Source organism: Platalea leucorodia (assembly GCF_965183815.1).
Source record: "Platalea leucorodia genome assembly, chromosome: 2".
In the NCBI taxonomy this organism is placed as follows: domain Eukaryota; kingdom Metazoa; phylum Chordata; class Aves; order Pelecaniformes; family Threskiornithidae; genus Platalea; species Platalea leucorodia.
The window spans coordinates 70,193,166-70,211,252 of record NC_138824.1 but is presented as its reverse complement, the minus strand read 5'-3'; the positions used below and the strand labels follow the sequence as shown (position 1 = coordinate 70,211,252).

The 18,087-nt window shown below is 42.6% G+C and overlaps 1 protein-coding gene across 5 annotated transcripts in view; it reads left to right on the top strand.

The window, feature by feature from the left end:
* MAP4K4 (mitogen-activated protein kinase kinase kinase kinase 4) overlaps positions 1 to 18,087 on the top strand; it is a 163,154-nt gene that overhangs the window by 122,256 nt on the left and 22,811 nt on the right. For 3 of the 5 annotated variants that reach the window (XM_082304037.1, XM_082304035.1, XM_082304034.1), the window contains exons 13-21: positions 4,107 to 4,268; positions 6,373 to 6,459; positions 7,143 to 7,352; positions 10,732 to 10,893; positions 14,093 to 14,199; positions 15,161 to 15,312; positions 16,018 to 16,115; positions 17,430 to 17,605; positions 18,021 to 18,087. The exon at positions 18,021 to 18,087 is cut by the window's right edge and continues 54 nt beyond it. In XM_082304037.1, the coding sequence (XP_082160163.1) occupies positions 4,107 to 4,268; positions 6,373 to 6,459; positions 7,143 to 7,352; positions 10,732 to 10,893; positions 14,093 to 14,199; positions 15,161 to 15,312; positions 16,018 to 16,115; positions 17,430 to 17,605; positions 18,021 to 18,087 (1,221 nt within the window). The remainder of the gene's footprint in view (positions 1 to 4,106; positions 4,269 to 6,372; positions 6,460 to 7,142; positions 7,353 to 10,731; positions 10,894 to 14,092; positions 14,200 to 15,160; positions 15,313 to 16,017; positions 16,116 to 17,429; positions 17,606 to 18,020) is intronic. The other 2 variants (XM_082304038.1, XM_082304036.1) reach the window with 1 other exon arrangement.

The following is an 18,087-nucleotide window of genomic DNA, read 5'->3' as shown; positions in this document are numbered from 1 at the left end:
AGAAGCAGATTTATGGAGCACAGTAATTAAAGTGCTGAGGACCCAAAGACTTCACTCCATGTGTTTGAAGACAGGAGGAGTTCCTTTGGATTAGCTGAGGTCTAGACTGCGTGCCTGCTTGTGGTTGGGGTGCATCTGCCTTTTTAATTTCATCCAAAAGGAGTGGTTGGCACTCCAAGACATCTTCAAAATACGAAACAAAACCTGGTAAGTGGAGATGATTGGATGATTCACTTCAAAAGAGCACTCCTGATCTGAACCAAGATGCTAATGTAGGTGTACCTGCAGGCGATTTTTGCCAGGGTTTTGTTTCTTTTACAGAAGGGGAGATTATTCGTATCTACTTAATTTGTATTGCTTGCAGCTTGGATTGGTACTGAGTAAGAAGTTCTACTTCTGCTTTATCTCTAGTGTGGGCAAAGCAGAAGTCTTTTTATTAATCTTTCCAATCCTCTTCCTAAGCTGATACCAGGCTACCTAATTCTTTGTGAAAGAAATCAATAATATATGTATTTATCAACCTTCATCTTAATATAAGACAGAGTAATAATATTTTATGAATATAAAATTAGAGGATCTATATTTATTTTCAGCATTTCACTGTATGAAGGAGGTCTTGAATTCGTTGGTATACACCAACTGCATGTGTAGTTGCATTGCCCCCTCCTGGTAATTCATGCTCTACTTCATGGTCTTCCAGTTTGGAGATGTTGGGTACCATTACGAGATCATCAATGCATCCTAAAACCGGACAAGGAGCCAGAGTATTGACACTGTATTTTCTGTATGTTTTTTTTTGTTGTTGGGGTAGTAAATGCCAATTTTTGTGAAATGCAGAAATTTGAGGCAGTATGGGCTCCGTCAAAATTCTGGTTTGGCATCTCTGAAATTTCTTTGAAGAGTTCCTGCCCTTACCTTCTGGTTAACAGTTAGCTTCTTGAAAATACGCTTTTCATCTGACATGTGCAAAAAAGTTGGTAATACCATATCCAACTAAAGAAGGTCTGGATATGCATCCATAATTTCAGGGAATCCAGATCTGTATCTGCTATGTATTGGGCACATACAGCAACAGTGTTTTACATCAGACCTTTTTTGTAGTGTGTGGTAAGAATTATAATATCTAGCAATCACACTTACTAAATTCAGAAGTTGAAGTTTTAGAAACAGAACACAGTGACCAGGGCTTTAGCGTGTCCTTGTTGGAGAGTTGCTACAGGTGGTCAGGAAGGTCACCCTGTGCCGACAGAAAGATGGTAGGAAATCAGCTAGAGGGCTGCTTCTGAAGCCAGCTTGCGTCAACGAGGACTTGCCACCAACCAGCTTTGCCATCGCTTTCACAAGATGTAGACTAGGACCCGAGAGATGCTTGTCATTGTAGGTTTCCTTTCCCTGGGCTTGTTAAAAGTAAATTCCACTTCATTAGCAGCCAGTAGTTTGGTGCTCGGGTTTCGAAGGCCATGTGCAAAGGAAGCAAAACCATTCTCTTACTGCTAGGGCTGGGAATAAGCGGATTGTGCCGGGGTGTTTCTGCAGGTTCTTGTGGTGCTGGGTGTCTCCCTTCCCACCTGCCTGGCGAGATGCTGAAGCGGTGTCTGATGGGAAGACGGAAACGATGCCGAGAAACACCATTTCTCTGTGTACTTTGGCACGTAGACAATAGCACATTTGTGCTTTGGAGATTTGACTTAAAAGCACACTGGTGGCAGAGAATCCTTCCCCCCCCCCCTCTTTTGCTGGGTTATAGATATCTACTATCAGTGCTGTGCTAGCAATCTGGCTGTCTTTTAACAGCTGATTTTGTTTATTTCATGATGCCATGGAAAATCTGCTCTCTTTGTCAATTTGTAACTTATTTTTCTCATATTAAGTTCAGTTATTTATAATTATTGCTGAATACTTCTCCATTGATTCAAGAAGCAATGAATTTGTTTCATCCGAATGACCTAAGCTCTGCCCATCTTCCTTGCAGTGAGAATGATGCCATCCCAAGATCCACTTAACAATGTCAACACAATATTGTTAAACAGACAGGCTTCATATGTTTAAGAAGTGTTTGAGTTGATAAATGTGCATATTAACCAGTCAGCAGTGTGCCGTCTCTTGCATCCTCAGGGCAACAGAATTATTGTACTTCACATCTTAGTTTTCTTAAACAAAGAGCCTGTCAGACTTGATTAGCCAAGAGGCACCTGAATATATTGACTTAAATATAGAAACTGTTTGACATAGATGTGTATGTTCAGAAATAAAAGTGCCTACTTAATCCTTTTACAGTGCTTAAAAAATGAAGGAGGGGAAGCAGTGAAACCTATGAAATGCACCACGTGCCATAGCTGCCTTGCAGCACTTCTGCTATTTTTGTATCTACATTCATTGAAGAGAGCTTGCTTAAGCAAGCGAGAAAAGGCTGGTAGATGCATTTAGTTAGGAGAGGAGATGCAGCAGCAAGGCAGCTGTGTTTCTGAGAAGATACAGAAAATGTGGGGGAGAAAAGAGCTTATGTCTTGTGGCACGGGAAGGCGATAGTGAACTCAGGATGATGCTATGGGCCAGGAAGGAAGACGTCATAGTTACGGAGTGGGTGTGTTTGAACAGTGGTCTTCAAGAAAGTTGCATCTTTCCCAAAACTGCAGCTAGTTAAAGAGAATAGGAAAGCAGCTTGTTTTATTTAAGTAGTACTAATTCTTAACCATCCTTTTTTTCCACAGTGTTTCTTCTCCACTCTCATGTCAGTATCGATTCCAGAAGATGGAAAAGGCTGTTAAGCTTTCAATTACTTCATAGTCATGCTCATCCTGTGAAGTAACACAGGGAGTGTAGATTGGCCTTTGCTTGTTCAATTGAGCACAACTATGAAACGCACACCAGTAGCTGGATTTGTGAACCCAAATAAAAGCTTAGTCTGAGTGCTCTTGCAAGACTATTTGGAGTGCCTTAAGACTGGCAAATCTGTGGCAGCTTTGCTTCAACAGAAATCGGTGATAGTATTAACCTTAACCTAAATGGGAAAAGGAATAACTAATGTAGGCTTTCATTTTGTTCTTGGGATTAAATTCGAGTGTGCTTTTTTTAGTTTAGATTTCTTCTATAATTTTTTAGCATATTATAGAAATCTATAATGGAAGTAAATGTTGTAGAGATATTCCCAGTTGATGGTTGAACAGGAGACAGCTGGGTCTTTTGACACTTTGGCAGTTGTGGGAGGCTGCCTGGGATTTCGAGGTAGGTGGAGTAGCTGGATGCTTCTGTGGAAGTGCAGGAAGAGTTGGTCACGACTGTATGGGCATTTAAAATGTCTCCTCTGAAGTCATACATGGTGCTCTATAGACATAAATGAGTCAGTTCATGCTTTCTAAAGCTGTTTTCCAGGTTCTTTTCAGACTTGAGCAGACTTATCAGCACCAGTTTGTATTTGGGTCATGTGTGAAAGCTTATCTATGTAAGTGTAAAAGCTTAGCTCAGCTGTTTTTCCTCTTTTACATATAGGTGCTTTTGATGTTCTGGGAGGGGCTGAGGTGCTGTTGGTCAGCCTTCCTTCTCTCTTAGGCAAAGTTTTGGGCAGTGCATTAAATCAACCTTGGTTGTTGGGCCAACACCGCCAAATTCTTAGCAGACCATGAACTGTCTTAAGAGAGAAGCTGCTTACTAAAAGCTCAGATAGTTGTCATCTGAGTTTTAGTTGATTCAGTGAGTCTGATAGTTCCCTTTTGGCAACATTTAGATAATGTGTTGAAGTCAAGAAAATTGTCACTCTGATTAAGATTTGAGTTCAACAGTTGTTCGAAGATGGAGATTTCAGTGTGAGCCTCTCTTGAAGAGCAGCAGGGAGCTTCCATACCTCGGTTGTCAGGAATATGGTATGTGACTTTGTGTGTGTGCGTGAGGAAACCAGAGAGAGTAACCAAGGCTGCTTTTAGGGATAGTTGTGTGCTGGGTATGAGTTAGTTTCCTGGTGGAACACTTGCATAAAATGTTTTGTCACTCAGTTGCAGAGCTTGCCAGTCCTGGTAAATCCCTGTCTTCACAGTAGTAGAAAACAACCCCACCTCTTTCTTTGATAACAACAAAAGTAAAACTTTGTGGTTTCTTTTCCCTTTTTGTAGCAACAAAGAAGAGAACGGGAAGCTCGTAGGCAACAAGAGCGTGAGCAAAGGCGGAGGGAACAGGAAGAAAAGAGACGTCTGGAAGAAATGGAGAGGAGGCGTAAGGAAGAGGAAGAGAGAAGAAGAGCAGAGGAGGAAAAGAGGAGAGTAGAAAGGGAGCAGGTGAGTCCATGATACAGATATATGTGCAATAGGTTTGTTTCTTCTAAATTCTAATTTAATTTTTTTTAAAAATTAGTAAGCCTAAAGCAGCTTAGAGGCAACCTAACGCTGACCCTTTCATCTTTGTTGTCTCTGACAGCAAACGCACTAACATGGATCGCAGGGCTTTATGGAAAATTCTGGCAGCCTCAATATTCCCTCAAAAAAAGAAGTCTTGTTGCGATACTCATTCTAAATTCAGCTCATGCCCCTGGGCTTGACTAAAATCCATCAGAATTGGCGAAATCATCACTGGGGCTGAAAATCGTTTCTAGGCTTGTCTTGCTGGATCAGTGGTTCTTGCAGGACATGTCCCTGTTCAGAAGATCTCCCAGACAAGGGCAGCTCTGTTGCGGTCAGGTTCTGGCACCCAGAATTGGTCAGGGTCTCGTCATAAACTTTGAATATTCTGAATTTGAGATGGAACCTTTGAGCTGCAGAGGGTTTTCCTTCCTAAAACTTAAATATGCAATCTCTCTCTCTTACTCTGTCTATTTAAAATCAGCTCTAATAACGTATGCCAGTTCAGGCAGCAAGTATATCTTAAGTTGTGTCAGTATGCCCTTAATACATTGAAAGTACAGGTGAGAAACCTTTTAAACTGTGAAATTCAGCTGCTGTATTTATGCATGAAATCTGCATGTTTTAAAATCCTTTAAAATCTTTAATGAGGGTGAAAATCAGGGTAATAATTACTGTGCATGTACTGCAAAATTCCGATCCCAAATAAAGGGCCAAAGCTACTGTCCTAGAGGCTGATTGTAAATTTCCCATTAACTTCAGGAATGCTGGTTTTGGCCTGATACACCTTAATTTTTTTCTTACATAAAGTCACTGTATTTGAGATCATTGATGATCGTGTTACTGGGGTATTTTATTGTGTTTGTATATATTTCAAAGATTTTTTGAGTCAAAAGGAGAGAAGACTAACCAATGGGAATAAATATATGGAAAATCTCTGATTACAGCACAGCAATTTGCTTTTGGGCAGACACCGGGTATTCCCCCAGCTGCTTTTTAAACTGTTGAAATGCTAATTACGCACAGTGCCAATAATGACAAATGGTTAATTGATGTGGCCAAGCTGAACCACTCTGAATTTTTTTTTTCTTAGAAGACATGCCCCCTCTTAGAATTTTTGTTAACCCGAACTATGGCTCAGCCAACGTGCGTAACAACAGTATAGTGTATCTCATCAGTCTGTCACAAGACTTTCTATAGCTCCCATCACTGTATCACTGATCCATTAATTTCTTTATGCATACACTGTAAATGTGTGCGTGTGCTTGTGTGTGTGCGCATGCACATGTTACATACTTCCATTAATTGCATGATAGGATGTTACCAGCTTGGGTTTGGTGCTTCAGAGTTTGAGTTTTTCTAGAGGGTCAGGTGAAGCAGCGGGTAAACCTCTCGACCTGTTGAGGCTGCAGGTGAAGAGATGGCTAGATCGCAAGGGCAAGCGAGTTTGGTCTAATATCTGTTTCCTGGTGGATGTTTGTTTGTGTCATAACCATCGCATAATTCAGCAAGGCTGGCAGTGTCTGCTCAGGAGAAGCTTCTGGTGAGGGCGGCAGGGGAGACGGCAGGGCAGGTCCCAACTGCACTTGGCAGAGCCCCTCTCGGGGAGCTTGCTCCAGGTCTGCCTACACTAAGCCTGGCTCTAGCTGTTGCTAACAGTTCATTGCACCAGTGCAACAAACTAATGTTTAATACAACTTGCATGTGACTTTGTGTTGGCTGTGTTGAGTCAGACTTGCTGTGTTTTAACTTTCCAAAACCTTCAAGTGCATTTTGCTGCTTCTTGAAACCACTTCCAAAATACGTAAATGAGCTCGGGCCCGTGCCGGCAACATTTGCAGGAGTCCAAATTTCAGAATGGAAGGGGCCAAAATCCGATGCTCAGGAGGCAGGGCTTCCTAAATTGTTCTGCAGGCACTAATCCATCCTGAAGTGCGTTTCTCGTTAAAGCTGAACTGGGGAAGTAGCGTGTGGTGTTCCACCCAGGGGGTTCTGATGCATTCCTTTTGAATAAATTTATTGCTGGGTAATTTCTATGTGACAGGAGTATATCAGGCGACAGCTAGAAGAGGAGCAGCGGCACTTGGAAATTCTACAGCAGCAGCTGCTCCAGGAGCAGGCCATGTTACTGGTAAAGCACTGTATCTGTTTTGTTCAGTAGCTATAGGATCCATTTATCCGGCCAGTCCTAGGCTTCCCTCAGTCGGGCACAGCTGCACTGACAGTATGACAACAAAGGAGCTTGATTAAAAGGCCATTTATGCTAGCGTCGTGGGCTGACAGGCACATATGAGAAGTGCTGTATGGTCACACTGCTTTCTGGGCAGTAAGAGGAGGCTTTATGTTAAAGTGGAACAGTTCTGGTGTGGTGGTCGAGTTTCTGAACAGACCTTGGCATTCAGTGAAGAACTAGAGTGCTTATGTTGCAGATCAAAAGCACACATGATATGTAAATCCACCCCGGGATACAATGGCCTAGTGTTGGTCTAAATCATTGTTTTATGAACTTTACACTGGATTTAGTATAAATAACTTTTTTTTTTTCCCCTTTAATAAAAGTCAGTTTTGACATAACTCTCCAATCATGTCAAGCTTAGCGGTACACTCTCAACTTTCCCAACACGAGACACATGCCATGTTGGTCTAACTTAGCTCTTGGTTACACTTTAACAATGAAATAAACCAAAAAAAAAAAAAAAAAAAAAAAAAAAAGGCAACAACAACCACAAAGGTGCATTTTTAACGGGATGGATAGGGACACATCCACCAGACAGTCAGTGTCATGTCTTGAATTATTCACGTGTTCTCTCAAAGGAATACAGATGGCGAGAGATGGAGGAACACCGACAGGCGGAGCGACTCCAGCGCCAGTTGCAGCAGGAGCAAGCCTATCTCCTGTCGCTGCAGCATGATCACAGGCGGCAGCAGCAGCAGCAGCAGCAGCAGCAGCAAGAAAGAAATAAACAAAGCTATCATACCCCTGAGCCAAAATCCCACTATGAGCCTGCTGAAAGAGCGCGTGAGGTAAGTCCTGCTTGTGGGCTCAGAATCTGCTACCTGCTCCTCTGCCCCTGCCTGTTGACCTCATCATGACTGTGATTCTGCTATAGTACAGTCGGAGGCCAAAGCGTCACTCATAAAGGGCAGGCTATTTTAAAAAGTTGGCCGCTGGTTTCCAAACCTGAGGGATACTTCTGAGTACTTCTGCTGCAATCACTGGAGTTCAGAGTTTTGATGTATAAAGAGTGGAAAGAAATCCCAGAAGGCTGCAGACTGAGGGGACCTGATTTTGGAAGCATCATGTCAGGAAGTGAATCTCATTTGCACTTCATCAGACATATATTCATAGGAAGCATTGGTGCAGTTGATGATCTGTGTCTCTGGCAATTACTGGCGATTCGGAACTGGGAGGCAACTGGAAAGCACGAACCTATGAGGGATGCTTGCACACAGCACCCCTGTTTACACATTTGGTGCTTTATCCCATGCTGTTGGAAATACCCTTCTCATGAACACAAACCTGAATTTCATTAGTTTCAATTTTGAAGTGTTATGTATTCTCTTCTGAGATCACGTCCTGCTCTTGTGAAACTCTGGTGCTGCCTTCTTGGACTTCGGGCACTTGCCAGTCGATCTGAAATCATCAGAGTGCTGTTTGTTTCAGTGAGTGGTCCCCTGTCTTCACTGGTCCACGGGTAACATGGCTAAGCAAGTAATTGCTTCTTTGATGCGTACTTGGCTCTCTTTCAGCGGTCTTGTTCTTATGTTTCCCTTGAGCACCATACTGCCCACAAACCACCAGACTGGGCAATACTGGTCAAAGCTCTTAATGACGTTCATCACCAGCATGTGGGAACTAGGTAAATACATTTTGGAACAAGAACAAAAAAATCCTTGGGGCTGTTGAACATGATAAAATAACTTTCAGTTCACCTTCGTCCAGTAGCTCTTTATTGCCTTTGAAGTATTGCTGTTTGGGCTTGGTGAGCACAAACTCATTTTCTTGTAGATGCTATTGTCCAAGTTCTTCATAAACCGTGTTTGTGCTATCTCATCCATTCCTCTGGGTGACTGAAGTATCTGGTATGTCTCTCTCTCCTGGAAGAAGTTCAGACTTGTCTGGTGTGTGGTGGTGAAGGCATGGAACCAGCCCTCCTGTCCTTGTTCCTGGCCCGCCTTGGTGAAAGCACAGTGCCAGTCCAGCGCTCGTGTCCAACCTGAAGGCTAGCTTTGGAGGGATGCGGAATCGTCTCTGTTCCTCGTCTCCCATTTTCCTTTCAGAGTTGAAAAGGAGAGAAACTCCTGAAGATCCGAAGTATTACATCCTTTAGCAGAACCACTGACTCAGCTGTTTTTCTGTCGTGGTCTTTTTCTTTTGTGATTGCTCTAGCTAGAAGGAGTAAAGTGAAGGCACAGAAGAATTGTGTTAGTAGTCAGATCTTCCCAGAGATGCTGTGTACGTGTGGTAGCAGTACAGCCATGATATCTTGGGTGCCTGTCAGTGGGAGCAACACCGGTTCATCATAAAAGCAGGCATTAACTGTAATGTCATTCTTGACATTGGAGTTGGAGAGCGAATATTCTGTGCCTCGTACTTTCAGGTATACTGCTCTTTGGAGAAAGTCTCCATCTATGGAGATGCTGACCATCAGGATGGTAAGCCAAAGTGGGCTAACTTTCCTGTTCTGGCAAAGTCTAATGGGGATTAGGAGTTTTTCCCCTATTCCAGTGGCAATAAGAATATAAGGAAAAGCACTTCTGAGATTGGCTCTGGGAAACGGGGGCGGGGGGGAGATTAGAGCAAGAAATGAGGCTTAATACTGTTTTCTGATCCAGACAGTGAGATGACTGGAACAGGGCCTGTTTCTGTCCAGGGATGCACTGGCTATCTCCTTCCCACCTCTTGCCTGGTTTTAAGGACATGTGACTCATGCTGTTTGTGTGCTTTGTGGAGGAAATCTCCTATCATCTACAGCTAGAGACATGAAAGCCTGTTCCTTCAGACAGAAAGACTTAGGGCTTTTTCTTGTTCTATTCGTAACAAGGAGTCTGGCTTTTAAACTTTAAAGGATGGCTCTGTGAAGTTGAGTATGGTGGTGAAAATGATTGTATGGTGAAAATGCTTGCCTCCGTTATTGTTGTATTTCCTAAGACATGGTGTATTTTGTGTAGACCTGGCAGAAGCTTGTCTGCTTGTCCCATAGGCATTGTTATTGTCCTTAAATTTTGGAAAGCAGAGGCAGGTTGGGTTTGTAAAGCAGCCAGCTAAGGAATCCTGGAGACTTGCCTCTGTCTTCTGACATGGGTATATGAACAGCCAGTCTCTCCGGACCATCAGTGCTAGGGACCAATTAGGAAACCACCCCAATACTGGTTTTGTGCTCCAGGCACTAGGGTTAAAGCAAATCTTGTGAGTAGAATCTCAACAAATGAAATCAGCCCAAGCTGCCCGTTTGATCTTTGTTCAACACTTTGATAAAATGCTGGGAGTTTAGCGTTCCTCAGCGGCAGCTCCCCTGGCAGAAATGCACACGCTGCCCTGATTCCAGCAACAGACTGTCTTAGGAAATGGGAGGATGTTTCCTTTCCGCCTGGAGCCTCCCTCCATGTCTTGCCCTTCCCACCTCTTGCTTTGTTCACAATGCTGCGGCCTTGGAAGAGGCCATGTTTCTGCATGGGGACCTCACTTGATGTTCTTTTGAGGACTGAGCACTTTCTGACTTAGTCTTCCCCTCAACAAGTTCTCGAGGTTAGCGTACGATCACTGCTGCACCTCCCTGAGAACCAGAAACAAGCTGCTGGGGCTGTTCTCTGCAGCCTGTGAGGTCATGTTGGGACTATCTGATAAAAGAGAGGATGACCAGTCCTACAATTCCGTACCTAAAACCGAACAGCCTCCAGTATTACCGGATAGAGAAGCATATCCTATCTCTTCTTGAATTGCCAAAGAGACAAGCACAGGAAAGCAGATAATCCAATAACATTGCTTGAGTAAGGTAGGTAACTACAGTAAGGGATAGCAATGGGAAAAGTACTTTTATATTGTAAAGTTGTTTCTGTTTTCATATATCCTTTTTATTGTCTGTGAGGAAAATACTGATGGATAGTAACTAGCCTAGGCAGAAAGAAGGCCCATAATGGTCTTTCATCGTATCACTTCACATCTTACTGCCTGCTGTATCCTCTCTTCCTAGTACGGATTTTCCATATTGGCATACTTGCCACTTTGGTGTAGTTCACTCTGTGTTTTACAGTGCTGGTGAAAGCAGTAAGGAAAAAATCCTTCCAAGCCCCAAATGTCTTTGGTTTCTTTATGGTAAAGGAAAGGTGGTACTCACCTTCATATTTCTACTGTAGTTGGTTTTATTGACTCCAGGCTTAACCTCCATTTATTTTGTCTTAGGTGGAGGAGAGATTTAGAAAAACTAATCAGGGTTCCCCTGAAGCACAGTCTAAGCAGATGGGCAAAGTGTTGGAGCCACCAGTGCCTTCAAGATCAGAGTCCTTTTCCAATGGAAACTCAGAACCTGCTCAGCCTGCCCTGCAGAGGCCGATGGAGCCCCAGGTAAGTGCCCAGGAAAATCTTTCTGAGCCTGGAGGAAATTCAGAAGTCCCAACATGTTTCCTTCAAATTTGCAGATCTTGGCACTTAGAAAGTCTTATGTAAAGGGTAGCACTGTTACACAAAGCAGCTTATTCAGTAGATTTGCTCTTTGTCTATTTTTGCTTATTTTATTGATAAACTGATATGTGGTTTTGGTGTTGTTTGTTTTGGTTTTTGTTTGTTTTTTTAATATTAGAGCTAGATGAGAACTGTTGCATTCCTTTATTATCTGTGCAACAGCGGAATGGTGGGCTAAACACTGGTGACAGTGGCAGTACACTTTTATAATTCTCAATTTGATCTGTGCAAGCTATTTACTACCAAAAAGGATGCTCAGGAAAGAAGTGAGCTTGTTTGGTTTTTTAAATTCTTGCAGAAAAAGCTAACTAAACAAGTGGCTTTTAATAGTAAGAGCACTGCTTCAAAGAGGTTTACAAAACATGACTAAGAAAAGCAAGTTTGTTGTCAGTAGGCTTACAGTTGCTAAGTAGAGCTCTGTACCACCCCTTGGAAAATCAAAAAGAGGTTGAAACCATTGCGTGGCTGCCATCATTCTGTTGTTTTCTAATGAAGAGCCTCTGAATCTTGGTATCCGTATCTCATAGGAATTACAGCATGAATTTAAAAAGTAACCTTTGTCTAAAACTTAGACATAGCCCATAAATTCTGAGTGATTTAGATATGCTAAATTAAACAGTGTAGTTCTGTATACAGTTCCTCTGTTTCCATGCAGAATTTTCTTCTCCCAAATTAAGTCTGTTGATGACAGTGCAAGCTAAAACTGTCCCTGATTGTGAGTAGGTATTGCAACTCTTCTGGGCAACAGGAGAATTTGAACAGACGGGAGAGTGGGAGAAATCAGGCCAGAACTTAATCTCTTACTCATTAATTCCTGGCTTTTATTCAAACCTCTATGACTATTTAAAAATATTGGACTTGTATCTTCATGCTTTCTGTGCCAGTTACTTTTAAAGTCTGGGTCTTCCACTCATATTAAGGATAATTGGGCTCTTCAACAGCTGTGTGTATTAAAATTGAGGAAATAATAATAATCTAAAAACAAATACAACCAGTCTACTGAAACTGGAGTTGAAAGCAAAGTTTTGCTTAATTATTAGGTGTGAAAATGGTGTGTTCCTCAGTTATGACCTTTCCTCCTCCTTAGTTTCAGAAATTAACTCTGAAACGCAGGTTTATGCACGAGGAGGGAGTAGGCTGAAGGGTCAATATGGATTTCAATGGAAATCCCAATGGAGCTCTAACTCTGGAGTCACTGTTGTGCCTTCTTAGAATGTGTAATTGAATATGCGTGTGTGTACGTGTGTGCTTAGTTTGTGTATAAATATGTATATATGTACAGTATATGGTACATATATGGTGTAAGTATAATATGCATTGTACATATGTATACTATATACAATATATATTATGGGTTTTTTATATATATTGCAATGAATGTAAAGGAATAAAGGCTTTTGTGTTATGGTCTTTCTCCAAAAGTTTGGAACTGTATCTAGTTCCTAAATTTGTTAGGTAACGTAAATGTCTGTCGGTTTGCACATTTTACAGCATTCTTTAATTTTGTACATTTCTTCAATTGGATATCTGCTCCAAATTTCCCAACCCACCAGCGCTGCCGTGAGACCTGACCAAAGCCCACTGAAGACTGGGGAATGGCAGGCGACTTCTGTCTTGAGTGGCCTTTGGACTCAGGCTCATGGTGCAGATATTAAGTCCCCTTTTCTTCTCAGCACCAGTGTATGTGTATGTGGAGAGCGTATCTCACAAAAAATGCATATGTGCTATATTTTCAGTCTGTTATGTTCTTTGGGCGCTTGCCTTGCTTTTAAGTGCATTGATTCCACCCCACGCTTACCTAATGCCATAACCAATTTGTCTCTGCCTGCCCCACCTGCCTTTATTCTGTGTTAATTGGAAAGCCAGTTATACTGAGCGCATTGAATGTTTTATGTTTTGTTTTCTTGTAAGGTACAGTGGTCCCATCTGGCATCTCTCAAGAACAATGTTTCCCCTGTCTCGCGATCCCATTCCTTCAGTGACCCTTCTCCCAAATTTGCTCATCACCATCTTCGTTCCCAGGACCCATATCCACCTTCACGCAGTGAAGTACTAAATCAGAGTTCTGACTCTAAGTCGGAGGTACCCGACCCCACCCAAAAGGCTTGGGCTAGATCAGACAGTGACGAGGTGCCTCCAAGGGTAAGGAGTAGAAAGACAGATGTGTGCTATTTTTTTTTTATTATTAATTATTATTTTTTTAAGGATGTGATACCCTGGGCACTGAGAAGACCGTGCCTTTGTGCCAGCATTGGTAACAGTATTTTAGAAGGCAGATTGTAATGTAGGTGTTCAGTCAATGGGTTAATGATAATCAACCTCAAGTACAATATTGAAGCTTCATATAAAATTGGCAATTATTTATAGAATGCAGCTATTTCAGAGAGATAATTTATTATGCAAAGTTAACAAATCATTACCATATTCAGGAAAGAATTTAAAATATCCCTGAGGTTATTGCTCAGAGTTAATTTTCCTCTTCATCTGTTAGCAACCCAAACTATGAATCATACACATATTTAAAATTGAGATGGAACTGAACAAAAAGGAAACATTCAATATACTTCCTCCCCCTCTCCCTCTCCTACCCCCCCCCCCCCCCCCCCCCCCATCCACTGGGATTTGCTTCTTCTGAATATATTCTTGCTCCCCCACCAGTCTTTGCCTTCTGCTGATCCATTCCCAGGCATTTGTTTGGTTCCCCTGAGCTTATTCTCCTAATTCTCATGCTGTTTCAGCAAATTGCTTTGTGCCTCCCCTGCTTCAGTCAAAATGCCATATTCTTTTTAAATGTCTCGGTAGTTGGAGTGTAGCAGGGTGTGTATGTGTTTGTGTGGTAACTATTAAACACTAGTTAATGTTAAGACTAAACTTTGAGTTCTCTTCAAAAGCAGAACAGCATCCCAACTAAGGCTCTTGGTTTTGTGGGTGTTTGTTTATTGCTTTTGGTCATTGATGCTAGCTTGGACTTAGAATTAAGTGTTGTTAAAATCTTAAGAATATATTCTGTGGCAGGAGAGGTTTAATCTTCCTCTTCTCTCTCTCCTCTTCATGGGTTTAACATAACCTTTTTTCTTCCAAGGTACCTGTGAGAACAACGTCCCGATCACCAGTCCTGTCCCGCCGTGATTCTCCACTGCAGGGTAGTGGGCAGCAAAATAACCAAGCAGGTCAAAGAAACTCAACGAGGTTTGTAAGCCTACATGTCCTCGCCTTTCTTGCATTGGAAGGAAAAGGCTCATGGGAAGTCAGGCGTTTCCAGAGAACTTTTGGCATTGTCTGTTGGATGTGAAAGGAGAATGAATTTGGATACATTTTCAGTAGTGATTAATATTAATTTCCCTTGGCGTAGCATGTGTGCCAACAAACACTGGCAAAATTTCTTCTTCCCTCTCCTCCTTTGAGTTGCCTGCCCTGTAACTTTTGCAATAATTTCAAAATATCCTTAAGATTACTGAAAAAAATGTGGCCATTCATGAACATCTTGCCTTTTGGTGCAACAGGTCATCTTGGGTGTGCTGTGGGGATTACTGGCAGCAGAAGTGTTTGTTACATCTAAAGTGAAGAAGTCTCAAACTTTCTGGCCTCTCAGCCAGGAACAGACTTTAAGAGGGGGAGAAGCATCCATGAGCTGTGACACAGAGCATCTGAGGTCAGGAAGGGGGAGAGGAAGGGGCTTCCTCCAGAGCTCAGCAAAGCACCGTGGACAGGCCACCCTGGAATTAGCTCACTGGACACGGATACGGGTATTCTGAGAGGGCCAGGCAGTGCTGGCTTTTTGGCTTGTGCTTGGGTGGCCAGGGCACTTCTGAGCCAATTTCAAACCTTCTGCATGCAGGCTGAGAGAACTGTCCACTTTAGATTAGATGTGTAAGAATGGCAGGTAGCCAGTTCCAAATAAAAAGAATAGCTTAGACCCACTTTTTTTTTTTTTTTTTTTTTTTTAACACCATCCTAAATAAGGTTATAGGCATTTCAAAGGGAGACAGTGCTTGGGTTGTGAAGCATCACTGATGCCCTCAGCTCAGTGTTGAGTGCTCTTTCAGATGAGTTATTAGCAGAACACTGAGGAAGAGTGATGTTTGAGTTTAGAAATGGGAATCTGAAACTGAAGTGTGTGATAAAGACTGTCCTCCCTCCCCTGATACAGCAATATAGAGCCTCGTCTGCTGTGGGAAAGGGTGGAGAAGCTCGTACCAAGACCGGGCAGTGGCAGTTCTTCAGGTTCAAGCAACTCCGGCTCACAGCCTGGCTCCCACCCTGGCTCTCAGAGCGGGTCTGGAGAGCGGTTCCGGATGAGATGTAAGTCCTTCCCCCACCCTTTGTAATGCTGTGTTTATAAATTTATTGAGTCATGCAACAGTCAATAATGAAGGGTGATAACCCTCATTGGGAAAGACCTTTGAGCATGCACTATCAAAGATGGGTTAGCTTCCAGTAACCCCCTTCTCTATATGTCCTTGCTTGAGAAAGACAGTGGGTGCAGAAGTTGTTGTGAAAGTGTTTCAGTGTTCTCTGATTCACATTCAGTCACCGCTGCATTTTCCCATGTGCAAACAGGCCAGTCTCCATGCTCTCGTATCTCCCTTCCTCCTATGTGCAAGGGCACCTTTTGATGCTTGTTGCCTATCACCTCGATGGTTGCTGAAGGGGTGCAGGCTGCTACGGATAGGTCTCAGCTGGGGTACCTTGGATGCTGGTACAGGTTTTCCAGCTTGTGGCCACACTTGAGTTACCCTCTTTGATTTACAGCTGTGTGACAGTTTACTTTTGCTTCAGTTATAGGTCAGCTGCACCTATACAGATCACAGCTTATGATTGTTTTTTGTATAGTTCTTCAGGGACAATGTAATAGTGAACCAGTGAAACTTATGTCTTGCTGTCGGGCACCACCTGATAGCCTTTTCACCTCCTTTCCCCACTCCAAAGTGAAGTAAGAAAACATATTTTAGCTCTCTGCTTAATCTCTTTTGTTCTGTGTTCCTTTTGGGATCTTGGCACATGCAGCATCGTCCAAATCAGAGGGTTCGCCATCTCAGCGTCATGAAAGCGCACCTAAAAAGCCTGAAGAGAAAAAGGAGGTCTTCAGACCTATCAAGCCTGCTGTAAGTTGCATCCACTTTCCCCTGTCCCCCATGTCTTTCAGGTAGGCCCACAAAAAGTACAGGGTGAGCTTCCATTCATGATGCCATTGGGGGTGGACTTCAGCTTGAGTTAGAGTTAGTATCTGTGGGCCCAGCAGCCTGTCCTGGGTTCTGCAATTGCCTGCACACATCACAGTAGTTTAAACATTAGAATTTGCTCTGCTTCTGGAATTTATTTCTGCTCTCTCGTCTTCTTCCTTCCTAACCTTTGCCTTTCTTTCTTTCAATCCTGTGCTTCCTTCCTGGGGCTGGACCAATGATCATGCATTTGACCTGAATGTGCCAATGCTGGGCTGAATGGTGCAGGGAGAAGTGGTAAGACCTTAAATGGTTCCTATTTTCTGTGAAAGATTTCTGACGTTTTCTTTATCTGACTGCGGTTACAGTTGATTACAGCTCTATGTCCAGTTGTATCTGGGGGGTCACAGTGGGTTTTCACGGTATTTCCAACTTTCCTTAAAACTTTTTCTCTTGCCATTATGATACTGCACTAGCCCCCAGATCTGTCAGTTAAAGCTGCTTTCTTAAAGAAACATAGAGGTTGTTCCTTCACTTCTGATAGTATAATGTGTGAAGTATTTGCCATAAACTGTATTCAGCTAAATAAAGCACAGCTACACAATTGAGAGCAGATTGCACTGACTGCAGACCTGGTTTGCCCACACTCCAAGCTGCAGACAGAAAAGCAGCTTATGTCCTATACTCTTTGACAGTCACATGCGACTGAGCTGGTGCTAATGAATCTGACTTCTCAGGTGAACTCCTTAGCGTGGATCCTTGCAACTGGAAATAGATCAAAAGGTTTCAAGGAGATCAGCTCTCTGCGACTGTGCCTTGGGTGGCTCAATAAGTCTTAGGATCTTTCTGCTACCTTGCTGCCTCGATTTCTTGTGGTGGATGCTATTAACCTGCAAAGTTTAGGAAAATGAACTGCGACGGTCAGCCACTGTGTGAGAGTGGGTCCGGGTGCTTATGTATGTCCTTCAGATGATATAATGGGATAAACTGAAATCATAATCAGATTCAGAGTATACACATTTTTCTATAATATGGCAAGGCCTCCTTAGGTTGAGTCTTTTGGTGCTTTAATTTATCAGAAAGTGAGTTTTGGTAACTATCAGGAATGAATAAATCAAAGGAAACAATACTGCTGGGGCTATGGAAACACAGCAGTGGACAAGTGAGCAAACTCAGGCACTAATCCAGTGGGGTAGTCTTGCAAACAATTCTCCTCTCTTTCTTGCAACATCATTTTTTTTGTCCCTCTCCTATCAGGATTTAACTGCATTGGCAAAGGAATTGCGAGCGGTAGAGGATGTGCGACCTCCACATAAAGTGACGGATTATTCATCCTCAAGTGAGGAGTCAGGGACGACAGATGAAGAAGACGATGATATGGAACAAGAAGGAGCAGATGAATCTACTTCTGGACCAGATGATGTCCGAGCAGTGTTAGTTCTTCTGTGTTTTGCTTCTGTTTTCCTTCTTAGGGGGCTGACGGAAAAGGACGTTGGGTATTTTGGCTTGTGTGTTAGTTCTTTCATACATTTCAAGACATAGCAGCCATGTATGTTCACGTTTTCAAACACTGAGGGTAATCATTTCAGAAAGTAGACTCAATAAATTATGTCCTTTCCCTCTTCTCCCTTTGATTTGTTATAAAACAAGAAGCGGTGTTTAACAAACTCCTGACTTTTTTTTTTTTTTTTTTTTTTTTTACTAGAGAAGCCTTTCTAGGCAGGTTATGTAAATATTCCACTCTGGTCACAATATAAATTAACTTTGAGCATGCCTTGGTGTGGGGCAGCAAAAGCTAGGGCACAAATGCTGTTATTTCACTCCAGTTATTTCTTGTCCGGCAAATAGGTCAACATTGAACTTGAGCAATGGTGAAACAGAGTCAGTGAAAACCATGATAGTCCATGACGATGTG